General features: G+C 45.0%; 1 protein-coding gene across 1 annotated transcript in view; it reads right to left on the bottom strand.

Annotated features, from left to right (window-relative positions):
• The window catches only part of st8sia5 (ST8 alpha-N-acetyl-neuraminide alpha-2,8-sialyltransferase 5), an 80,459-nt gene that overhangs the window by 51,343 nt on the left and 16,421 nt on the right, over positions 1-12,695 (bottom strand). Inside the window, exon 2 of the mRNA XM_059989780.1 lies at positions 8,322-8,414. Coding sequence (XP_059845763.1) covers positions 8,322-8,414 — 93 coding nt within the window. The remainder of the gene's footprint in view (positions 1-8,321; positions 8,415-12,695) is intronic.

The following is a 12,695-nucleotide window of genomic DNA, read 5'->3' as shown; positions in this document are numbered from 1 at the left end:
CTTCCAACCACGGCTGACGAGCCCCGTCTGCCCACAGCGACTGGTTTCAATGTGGCAGCAATCTGCCTTTGCCCCTTCACCTATCAGTAGAAATTGTACAGCAGGGCTGAGCAGGTGTGAAGACCAGGAACTTGACTTGGTTGTCAGAGGCTACTTGACACACACTTCACTGGAAGCATTTAATAAGCAGTGGGAGTTTATCCCCACTCCCCCACCCAGCCCGGCTATGATACCCTTAGTGAACCTTATGCAGTTGAGATAAGGGACATGAATCTAAGCACCTCAGTGTGTGGGATCAACCTCCTGCTGTGTGAATCTTTTCCACATCATCAGCAGGAAGGGGCTTATGGGAACCTCAACCCAACATTTCTCAGAGAGTTCATTTAGATTGCCAGTAGGTTGTAAGAAGCGACTACCCTCACTGGTCAGGATGATACTTCCAGCCACTCAAATAAATACCCAAACTAATGAAGGTCTGTGGACGAGGGATAGTTGTTCTGCCATGTGGACCACCAGCACCCAGGTCATACTCTTCTCATGGCTGCCATCAAGGAGAAAGGTACAGGAGCCTCAGGACCCACACCACCAGGTTCAGGAACAGTTATTACCCCTCAAACACCAGACTCCTGAACCAGAGGGGAGAACTTCACTCAACTTCACGCCCCATTATTGAACTATTCCCTCAACCTATGGACTCACTTTCAAGGACTCTTCATCTCATGTTCTCAATATTTATTACTTATTAATTATTATTATGATTTCGTTTTTCTTATATTTGCACTTTGTTGTGTTTTTCACATTGGTTAGTTGTCTGTGTTAGTGAGCAGTTTTTTGTTGATTCTATCGTGTTTCTTTGTATCTACTGTGAATCCTCACAAGATGAATCTCTGGGTTGTATATGGTGACACACAGTAATTGTACTTTGATTATAAATTTACTTTGAACTTTGAATTTGGGGATTGGAGGTGAGTCTGGAGTTCAAGGTCCTGTGATCAGCAAGTCCTGGGGTCGAAACTGAAGATCGGAGCCCAAATTCAGTGAGTCTGATCAGGAAGGTCAGCGGCCCGATGCCTCTGAGTTCCTGAGTCCCATGGAGGCTGGAGGCCCAGACGCAGCCTGTCCGAGGGTTGGAGGACTGTATGAGTGGGTGCTGGGAGGAAAGGGGTTTGTTTTGCTGAACAATATGTTGGTACTGCAATGTTGTGATGGGTGCTAACTAATGCAAATGATCACTTTGCTGTACATGTGAAAAACAAAGCTGAACCTGAATCTGGCTGGGGAGTCCAGGGCTGGTGGCAGTAGTTGTAGGATTAGAGACAGGCATCTCAGATCCGCGGTATTGGAATTTGAAGCAACAACTGTCTGCTGGAGGAACTCAGCAGCTGAGAGCATCTGAGGCATGGATAACAGTCACTGCCTGACCCACTGCATTCCTCTAGCACCTCGGCTTGTTATTATTTACTATTACGAGATGTTGTGCAGAACAGGCTCTTTCGGCCGACCGAGCTACACCACCCAGCACCTACCGATTTAACCCCAGCCTAGTCACAGGACCAATAACCTACTGACCAGTACATCTTTGGACAGTGGGAGGAACCCAGAGCACCTGGAGGAAACTGTCACAGGGACAATGTACAAACTCCTTATAGATTGAAGTCCAGCTGTGAAAGCATCACACATCCAGGCATTTCAGGAGTAAGCTAAGGAGGTTCCTCCATACACAGAGGCTGCTGGGCAGTTAGACCTCACCAACAGTGTTTACTGTAAATCTGAGAGTGGTATGATCTCTGTAATCTAAGGTACAAAATGATGTGTGACAAAGACCGGTACTTCAAGAGTTACAGACTAGCCTTATCTAACTGAATGACAGAGCAGGTTCAGGCAGGAGTGCATTACCGGGGTGGTAGGAGACGTAGATACTAAAGCAAGGTCTGAGGCATTTAGATAGGCACATACTTGACAGGATCCTGTGCTGCTGGTGGGATTAGTTGATCAGAAGTGGAAAAGGTGAGCAGTTACTAGTTCTGGTCCCAACATATTGATGCAATTATAAAGAAGGTATGACGGTGGCTGGCTATATATTTTGTGGTTGGAGTTACGAAACTGCAAGGGTAAAATAAAAACCATTACGGAAGTCATATAAAGGCCTCCAAATTGTAGCTAAGATGTCAGGTTGAGATTGCAAGGTAAGCTGGAAAGGGCATGTAATAGGGGGTAATGTCATAATTGTAATGGGGGGGATTCAATATGCAAAGGTATTGGGAAATACAGATTGGTGTCAGATGGCAAGAGAGGGAAGTTGTTGAATACCTACAAGATAGCTTTTTAGAGCAGCTCGTGCTTGAGCCTACTCGGGAAAAATCTTAGATTGGGTGATTTATAATAATCCAGATCTTATTAGGGAGCTTAAGGTAAAGGAACCCTGAGGAAGCAGTGATAATAATATGACTGAGTTCATTCTGCAGTTTGAGAGGGAGAAGCGCAAGTCAGATGTATCAGTATCACAATGGGATAAAGAGAATTACAGAGGCACGAGAGAGGAGCTTGTCTGGGTGGATTAGAGAGGGATACTATCAAAGATGATGACAGAGCAGAGGTGGCTGAAGTTTCTGGGAATAGTTGACAAGGTGCAAGATGGATATGTCCCACAGAATAAATTCTCCAATGGCAGTGGTAGGCAACCGTGGCTGACAAGGGGAGCTAAGGACTGCATAAAAGCCAAGGAAAGGGCATATAAGGTAGCAAAAGTGAGAGGGAAGTTGTATGATTGGGAATTTTTTAAAATCCAACAAAATCCAATAGGCTTATTGAGAAAGTAAGGCGGCATGGGATCCAAGGGGACATTGCTTTGTGGATCCAGAACTGGCTTGCCCACAGAAGGCAAAGAGTGGTTCTAGATGGCTCATATTCTGCATGGAGACCAGTGACCAGTGGTGTGCCTCAAGGAACCGTTCTGGGACCTGTACTCCATGGTTTTTATAAGTGATCTGGATAAAGAATTGGAGGGATGGATTAGTAAATTTGCTGATGACACAAAGTTTGAGGGTGTTGTGGATAGTGTAGAGGGCTATCAGAGGTTACAGTGGGACATTGATAGGATGCAAAACTAGGCTGAGAAGTGGCAGATGGAGTTCAACCTAGATAAGTGTGAGGAGGTTCATTTTGGTAGTTCAAATATGATAGCAGAATATATTATTAACGGTAAGACACTTAGCAGTGTGGAGGATCAGAGGGTCCAATTCCATAGGACACTCAAAGCAGCTGTGCAGGTTGACTCTGTGGTTAAGAAAGCATACGGTGCATTGGCCTTCATCAATCGTGGGATTGAGTTTAGGAGCTGAGAGGTAATGTTGCAGCTATATAGGACCCTGGTCAGACCCCACTTGGAGTACTGTGCTCACTTCTGGTTGTCTCACTACAGGAAGGATGTGGAAGCCATAGCAAGGGCGCAGAGAAGATTTACCAGTATGTTGCCTGGATTGGGCAGCATACCTTATGAGAATAGGTTGAGTGTCAATTTCCTCTTTAAGAAGGGAGGAAGATAAGGGAAAGAAAACTATAGGCCAGTGAGCCTAACCTCAGTGGATGGGAAAGTGTTGGGTCTATTACTAAGGATAAGGATTTGGGGTACTTGATAAAATAAGTCAAAGCAAGCATGGTTTCTGTAAAGGGAAATCTATTAGCATTATTCAAGGAAGTAACAAGCAGGGTGGACAAAGGAGAGGCAGTGGATGTAATTTACTTAGATTTTCAGAAGGCATTTGATAAAGTGCCATACGTGAGGTTGCTTGACAAGATAAAACCCTATGGCATTACAGGAAAGATACTAGCACAGATAGAGGAATGGCTGACAGGCAAGAGGCAGCGAGTGGGAGTAAAAAGAGCCTTTTCTGGTTGGCTGCCGGTGACTAGTGGTTTTCCTCAGGGGTCAGTATTGGGACCACTGTTTTTCACATTGTTTGGCAATGAATTATATCATGGCAAAGTTTGCAGACAGATTGGAAGAATGGGCAGAAAAGTGGCAGATGGAATACAGTGTTGGGAAATATATGATAATGCATTTTGGTAAAAGGAACAATAGTGCAGACTATTATCTAAATGGGGAGAAGGTATAAATATCAGAGGTGCAGAGGGATTCAGGAGTCCTGATGCAAGACTTAGAAGGTTAATTTAGAGGTTGGGTCTGTGGCAAAGAAGGCAAATGCAATGTTGGTATTCAACTTAAGGGGAATAGAATATGAAAAAAGAGATAATTTTGAGGCTTTATAAGTCATTGGTCAGGCTGCACTTTGGGCCCCATATCTCAAAAAGGATGGATTGTCATTGGAGAAAGAGTCCAGAGGAGGTCCATGAGGATGTTCTGGGAATGAAGGGGTTAACATATGAAGTGCATTTGGCAGCTTTGGGCCTGTACTCACTGGAATTTAGAAGAATGCGAGGGGATCTTATTGAAACCTATCGCATGTTGAAAGTACTTGATAAGGTGGATGTGCAGAGGATGCTTCCTATGATGGGAGTGTCTGAAACTAGAGGACACAGCCTCAAAATTGAGGGGTGACCCTTTAGAACAGAGGTGAGGAGGAATTCTTTTAGCCAGTGAGTAGTAAATCTGTGGTATGTTCTGCCACAGACAGCTATGGAGTCCAAGACCATGGGTGTATTTAAAGCAAAAATGGATAGTTTCCTGATTGGTCAGGCCAACAAAGGTTATGGTGAGAAGGCAGATGTATGGGGTTGAATGGGATTCTGGATCAGCCATGATGAAATGTTGGAGCAGACTTGATGGGCTGAATGACCTAATTCTGCTCCTATGTCTTATAGTCTCATATAACATTAGGACAATTGGTATGCTACAAATGTGCTGTGGCACGCATTCTAACTGGTTGCATCACAGTCTGATATGGAGGGCCATTTCATGGGAATGAAATAAGCTGCAGAAAGTTGTAAACTCAGCCAGCTCCATCAGGGGCAGCAGCTTCCTGATCGAGAACACCTTCAAAAAAGTGGCATCCATCATTATGGATGCCCATCACCCAGGGCATGCCCTCTTCTCATCAAGGAAGAGGTACATGAACCTGAAGACACACATTCAACTTTTCAGGAGCAGCCTCTTCCCCTCCACCATCAGATTTCTGAATGGACAATGAGCCCATGAAGACTACTTCAGTATTTTTTTCCCTGTGATTTTGAACTAATTAATTATAGTAATTTATAGTTTTTATAATTATATACTACTGCCACAAAACAACAAATTTCACGACATATGCCAGTGATATTAAGTCTGATTCTGAGGTCAGACGAAGGGCCTGTTATTGCTCTGGTCTCTAAGGGTAGCAGAGTATCGCAGTTGTTAATTAAGTGCTTTACAACACCAGCAATCAGAAGATCAGAGTTCACTTCCCACTGTTGTCTGTAAGGAGTCTGTACTTTCTCCCTGTAACCGTGTGGATTCCTGCGGGTGCTCCGGTTTCCTCCCACAGTCCAAAGACATATGGATTACTGAACTGTGGGCATGCTATGTTGACACCAGAAGAATGGTGACACTTGTAGGCTGTCCCCAGCACATCCTCAGACTGTGTTAGTCATTGATGCATCTCACTCTACGTTTTGATATATATGCGGTAAATAAAACTAACCTTTATCATTAGTTAGTGTAGGTGCTGTTAATTCACCATTTGTTGTGTACTAGATGTTTGCATCTTGCACTCAGTAGATTTCTACCTTTAACTGGGCAGCATTTCAATGTCTGCTTTGCTCCGCTCCCCCTCCCATTCTGTATTCTCATGGCACTCTGTTTGCTTGTTCCCTCTCAACTTCATTCCATCATGGCTGATTTAATATCTCTCTCAACCCCATTCCGCTGCCTTCTCCCCGTAACTTTTCATGCCATGGCTAATCAAGAACCTACCAACATCCGATTTAAATATACCTAATGACCTGGCTCCACAGCCATCTGTGGCAATAAATTCCACAGATACACCACCCTCTGGCTAAATAAACTATTTCCACTAAATGATGCCATGTCGCTATCACCCATCCACTTTAAAGTATCTGTTTACTCCTTGTCGGCTTATATCACCCAACTCTTTAAGAAAGGAGGAAGACAGAAGAAATTATAGACCAGTTAGCCTGACCTCAGTGGTTGGGAAGATGTTAGAGTCACTTGTTAAGGATGAAGTTACAGTGGATTTGGTGACACAGGACAAGGTTGGACAAATCCTGCCTGATGAACCTTGGAATTCTTTGAGAAGATTACAAGTAGGATTGATAAAGAGGATGCAGTGGATGATGAGCATTTAGGCTTTCAGAAGACAGGGTGCCACACATGAGGCTGCTTGGAAAGTTAGGAGCCCATGGTATTACAGGAAAGTTACTGGCATTGGCTGATTGGTAGGAGGCAGTGAGTGGGAATAAAAGGATCATCTTCTGGTTGGCTGCCAGTGACTAGTGGTGTTCCGCAGGGGTCGGTGTTAGGACTGCTTCTTTTTATGCTGTATATCAATGATATTAGATGATGGAATAAATGGCTTTGTTGTCAAGTTTGCAGATGATACAAGAAGAAGTAAATGTACAGACTATTTTCTAAATGGGGAGTAAATCCAAAAATCTGAGATGCAAAGGGTCTTGGGAGTCCTTGTGCAGAACGCCCTAAAGGTAGAGTTGGTAGTGAGGAAGGCAAATGCAATGTTAGCATTCATTTCAAGTGGTCTAGAATACAAGAGCAGGGATGTGATGCTGTGCATTATAAAGCACTGGTGAGACCTCACCTTGAGTACTGTGAACAGTTTTGGGCCCCTCATCTAAGAAAAGATGTGCTGGCATTGGAGAGGGTTCAGAGGATTTTCACAACGATGATTCCAGAAATGAATGGGCTATCATATGAGAACATTCAATGGCTCTAGGTCTATACTCACTGGAATTTAGAAGGATGAGGAGGGAATCTCATTCAAACCTTTTGAATGTTGAAAGGCCTGGATGTGGAAAGGATGTATATTTGGCCTTTTGGAAGGCTATTAACAAGATGCTATACAGGAGGCTGCTTACCAAGTTAAGAGCCCGTGGCATTACAGGAGTCTCAGACAACAGGGCACACCCTCAGAGTAGAGGAGCGTCCATTTAAAACAGAGATGCAGAAAAATATCTTTAGCCAGAAGGTGGTGAACTTGTGGAATTTACTACCACAAGCAGATGTGGAGGCAAGGTCGTTGGGTGTACATATTTAAGGCAGAGCTTAATAGGTTCTTGATTGGATACGCATCAAAGGTTATGGGGAGAAAGCTGGGGAGTGGGGCTGAGGAGGAGGATAAAAAAGAATCAGCTATGATTAAATGGAAGAGCAGACATGATGGACCTAACAGCCTGTGACTTATGGTCTTCTATCGATACCCACTCTGATGTGCTAGTCACAGGCTTCTAAACAGAGGGGCAACCATCTAGTACCACTCTCTGGTAACCTTTAGATCATAGAACATATTAGCAGAATTAGGCATAATTCCTTGAAATTGTCATCCCAGGTAGATAAGGTCATAAAGAAAGCTTTTGGCACATTGGCCTTCATAAATCAAAGTACTGAGTACAGGAGTTGGGATGTTATGTTGAAGTTTTATAAGATGTTGGTGAGGCCATATTTGGATAATTGAGTGCAGTTATGGTTACCTACCTGCAGGGAAGATGTAAATAAGATTGAAAGAGTGCAGAAAAAAATCTACAAGGATATTGTCGACCTGAGTTATAGGAAAGATTGAATAGATTAAGACTTTATTCCCTGGAGCATATGAGAATGACGGAAGATTTGAAAGAGGTAAATGCAAGCAGGATTTTTCCACTGAAGTTGGGTGAGATTACAACTAGAGGTCATGGGTTAAGAGTGAAAGGTGAAATGTTTAAGTGGAACGCAAGAGGAATTTCTTCACTCAGAGGGTGGTGAGAGTGTGGAATGAGCTGCCAGTGCAAGTTCAATTCGAACATTTAAGAGAAATTTGGATAGGTACATGGATGAGAGGCGTATGGTCCAGGTGCAGGTCAATGGTACTAGGCAGATCAATAGTTCAGCATGAACTAGATAGGCCGATTGGCCCTTTTTTGTGCTGTAGTGTTCTGTGACTCTCTGACTCCTCTGGACCCTCTCCAATGCCAGCACAGCATTTCTTCATTAGCTTTCTTTCAGCTTCTCTAAACTCTTACTTTTCATCCATTCCTGAGATACCTTCCTGCATTTGGTCACTTTTGCCATAGTTCTCACACAGCTTTTTAAATCATAGTTTAACTTTTACTGACTGCATGGATCCATGGGTCCCTGGCCTGAATTCACAATGACTCACATGGAGAGTACCTTCACCTCCATGATGTCGTTCCGCAGCTTCCTGCACGTAGAGGAGTTGTACTCAAAATGGCCTTCCTGCAGCTCAAAGTACCTGCGGCAAAGAAGAAGATTCGTTTCAATAAACCAACAGCAGCAGCATTACCCGCTTCCTCAGAGATACAGAACATCGAACCATACAGCACAGGAACAGGGCCTGCAGCCCATAATGTTGTTCCAAGCCAGTTAAATTCATAAATTAATCCCTATTGCCTGCACAATACCCACATCCCTCCATTTTCCTCACATCCCTGTGCCTATCTAAATGTCTCTAATGTATCTGCCTCCACCATCCCCCCCCCCCCCAGGCAGCACATTCCAGGCCCCCACCACTCGCTGTGTAAAAAACTCACCCCTCACACTTTCTTTGAAATTTCCTCTTCTGGTTTAAGATGGTGCTGCCGAAGATGAGGGACTACTTACTGGGAGTTAACAAAACAAGGAATTCAACTGAATACTTTATTACTAACACTTTTTCTGGTGAAAATTGTGGTAAATGATCATTACAAACAATGAAGAGGCAAGCAAAGGAGAAGCAGAGTTGAACATTCAGACCACAATCGAGCTGAACCAGCTACAGAGCAAATCATAAACACCCAAACACTAATTGTGTGAGGTCGAAGCATGCAAGTGCGAGGTAAAGTTGGGCAAAGAAGGAGGAAGGAGAGGGAGGAAAGGGGAGGGGGAGGGTGGAGGCAAAGGAAGAGTGGGGGGAAGGGGAAAGGAGGGAGTGAGAGGAAGGGAAGGATGAGGTAGAATGGGAAGAGGAGGTGAAGAGAAAAAGAAGAGGGGGTGGTAGGTGAAAGGGGAGGGAGGATGGGGAGGGGGAGGAGGAGGAAGGGAAAGGGTGGAAGGGGATGGGGAGGGAAGAAAAGGGAGGAAGATTGTGGGAAAGGGAAGGTGAAGGGGGAGTTAGGGAGGGGGAAGGGGAAGGGAGAGGTGGGTGGAAGGGGAACAGGAAGGAGGAAGGCGGAAATAGGAGGGAGGGAGGGATGGGGGTAGGAGGAAGAAGAGGAGGGTAAAGGGGAGGGGCAGGAGGAGGATGAAAATGGAGAGAGAGAAAATGAAGGGGAGGGTGGAAGAAGAGGAGGGAGGGAGATGGAAAGGGAAGTAGGAAAGGAGAGGGAGAGGAGGAGGGTGGAAGCAGAGGGGTGTGTGGAAAATGGATGGAGGGAAGAGTTCGATTGGTTATAAGATCAACACAACATTGTGGGCCAAAGGGACTGTATGTATGTTCAATCTGAATGCAACGTGCAATGGTTTGACATGATTGAACAGGGTGCAAGACAAGATTCTCAATGCTTGGACTAAGTAAGGAGTTGAGAGGGTTAATAAATCATCCATGTTGGAATTTTATTTATTGAGATACGGTGCAGAATATTGGCCCTTCCGGCCTTTTGAGCCACATCTTCTCGGAATCCCCCTATTTAATCTTAGCCTAATCACAGGACAATTTACAATGAACAATTAACCTACCAACTGGCATGACTTTGGACTGTGGGAGGAAACTGGATCACCCGGAGGAAATTCACACAGTCATGGGGAGAATGTACAAATTCTTTATAGGCAGACGGGAATTGAACCCTGGCTACCTGTACTGTAAAACATTGTGTTAACCACTATGCTACCGTGCTGCCCAATTGTAGAGCTGACTCGATGGGCCAAATAGCCGAATTCTGCTCCTGTGTCTTATAGCTTAATCATCTCGGTGATGTAGTAAATAAAGCTGAGTACCTACTCTGGGGAGCACAGAGCACTGTGGCAGAGGGAATGGTTGTTTAGGGTGTTCATTGACAACCTGTCAGTTGGGCTGCCATCTTCTGTATGGCACAGATATCTTGAGTAACACACAGACAAAATGCAGGAGGAACTCAGCAGGTCAGGCAGCATCTATGAAAAGGAATAACGACTATAAGCCATATAAGCAGAATTAGGCCGTTAGGCTCACTGAATCCGCTCTGCCATTCCATCATGCCATTTATTATCCCTCTCAGCTGCATTCTCCTGCCTCTACCCACTACCTTTGATTAATATCAACCTCCAGTTTCAATATACTGAATGATTTGGCCTCCACAGCTGTCTGCGGCAATGAATTCCACAGATTCACCAAACTCTGGCTAAAGAAATTCCTCCTCATCTCCATCCTAAATGGACGTTTCTCTTTTCTGAGGCTGTGTCCTCTGGTCCTAGACTCCCCCACTGCATGAAACATCCTATCTACATACACTCTACTGAGGAATTTCAATATTCAATAGGCATCAATGTGAACCCCACCCGCCACTCTTCTTCTAAATTCCAACAAGCCCAGACCATCAAACGTGCCTCATACATTAACCCTTTTTTCAGGATCATTCTCGTGAGCCTCCTCTGAACCCTCTCCAATGCCAGCAGATAAGGGACACAAACTGTTCACAATACTCCATAAACAGTGTATGTGACAGTAATATCTCAATTGTATTTGCATCTGCACTTGTTCGTGGTAGGAGGATTATATTCCATTGAGTCTATTAAATTCTCCTCAACAAGTTAAATGGTCCAGTTGGATGTTATTTAAAGCTTGGTCCGGAAGGATAGAATCACCAGAGTAACTGGACCCTGCTTATACAATCGCACTCCAAGGCCATGCGAAGTGTAGAGCCTGCCAATGAACTACACGTCTATAGATGCAGTAATCTCCCTCTGCGTCAGCTAGATCCAAACTCAATGGCACGTCTGTTCTGTGCGCTCAAATGCATTGCCAGCTGCAATTCCCAGAAAGGACGGGTGAATGTCATGGAGGGGCTGTGGGATCCAACTATTTAATTTGAAGTTCAAAGCAAATATATTATCAAAATACATATATGTCACCACATACAACCTTGAGATTCATTTTCTTGCAGACATGCTCAATAAATCCCAAAACAGAAAAATAACCATAAAAGAATCAATGAAAAATTGCACCAACTTGGGCATTCCACCAGCGTGCAAAAGACAACTGTGCAAATACAAAAAGAAAGAAATAATAATATAATTAAATAAATAAGCAATTAGTATTGAGAACATGAGAGTCCAATTTTTTTAGCCAGCAAGTAGTAAATATGTGGAACGCTGTGCCACAGACCGCGGTGCAGGCCAAATTTGTGGATCATTGAAGGTGGAAGATGATCTTTTCCTGACCGGACAGGGCATCAAAGGATATGGTGAGAAGGCAGGCATATGGGGTTGTGTGGGATCCAGGATCAGCCATGATGGAATGGGGGAGCAGACTCGATGGGCTGAATGTCCTAATTCTGGTCCCATGTCTTATAGTCTTCCGCAGAAGATGTGAACCATGTAGCTGTGATGTGGGATTGGATCACTGGCCGGTTTGTGCTGTGGGATTGGATCACTGGCCTGTTTCTGTGCTGTGGGATTGGATCACTGGCCTGTTTCTGTGATGTGGGATTGGATCACTGGCCTGTTTCTGTGCTGTGGGATTGGATCACTGACCTGTTTCTGTGCTGTGGGATTGGATCACTGGCCTGTTTCTGTGCTGTGGGATTGGATCACTGGCCTGTTTCTGTGCTGTGGGATTGGATCACTGGCCTGTTTCTGTGCTGTGGGACTGGATCACTGGCCTGTTTCTGTGCTGTGGGACTGGATCACTGGCCTGTTTCTGTGCTGTGGGATTGGATCACTGGCCTGTTTCTGTGATGTGGGATTGGATCACTGGCCTGTTTCTGTGCTGTGGGATTGGATCACAGGGCTGTTTGTGTGTTCTGGGACTGGATCACTGGCCTGTTTCTTTGCTGTGGGACTGGATCACTGGCCTGTTTGTGTGCTGTGGGAATGGGTCACTGGCCTGTTACTGTGCTGTGGGACTGGATCACTGAGCTGCTTCTGTGCTGTGGGATTGGATCACAGGGCTGTTTGTGTGTTGTGGGACTGGATCACTGGCCTGTTTGTGTGCTGTGGGACTGGATCACTGGCCTGTTTCTGTATTGTAGGACTGGATCACTGGCCTGTTTGTGTCTTGTGGGTCTGGATCACTGGCCTGTTTGTGTGCTGTGGGACTGGATCACTGGCCTGTTTGTGTGCTGTGGGACTGGATCACTGGCCTGTTTGTGTCTTGTGGGACTGAATCACTGGCCTGTTTGTGTCTTGTGGGACTGAATCACTGGCCTGTTTCTGTGCTGTGTGACTGGATCACTGGCCTGTTTGTGTGTTGTGGGTCTGGATCACTGGCCTGTTTCTGTGCTGTGTGACTGGATCACTGGCCTGTTTGTGTGTTGTAGGACTGGATCACTGGCCTGTTTGTGTGTTGTAGGACTGGATCACTGGCCTGTTTGTGTGCTGTGGGACTGGATCACTGGCCTGT

Source organism: Hypanus sabinus, chromosome 14, assembly GCF_030144855.1.
Source record: "Hypanus sabinus isolate sHypSab1 chromosome 14, sHypSab1.hap1, whole genome shotgun sequence".
NCBI lineage: Eukaryota > Metazoa > Chordata > Chondrichthyes > Myliobatiformes > Dasyatidae > Hypanus > Hypanus sabinus.
This window is presented reverse-complemented; position numbering and strand designations above follow the sequence as displayed.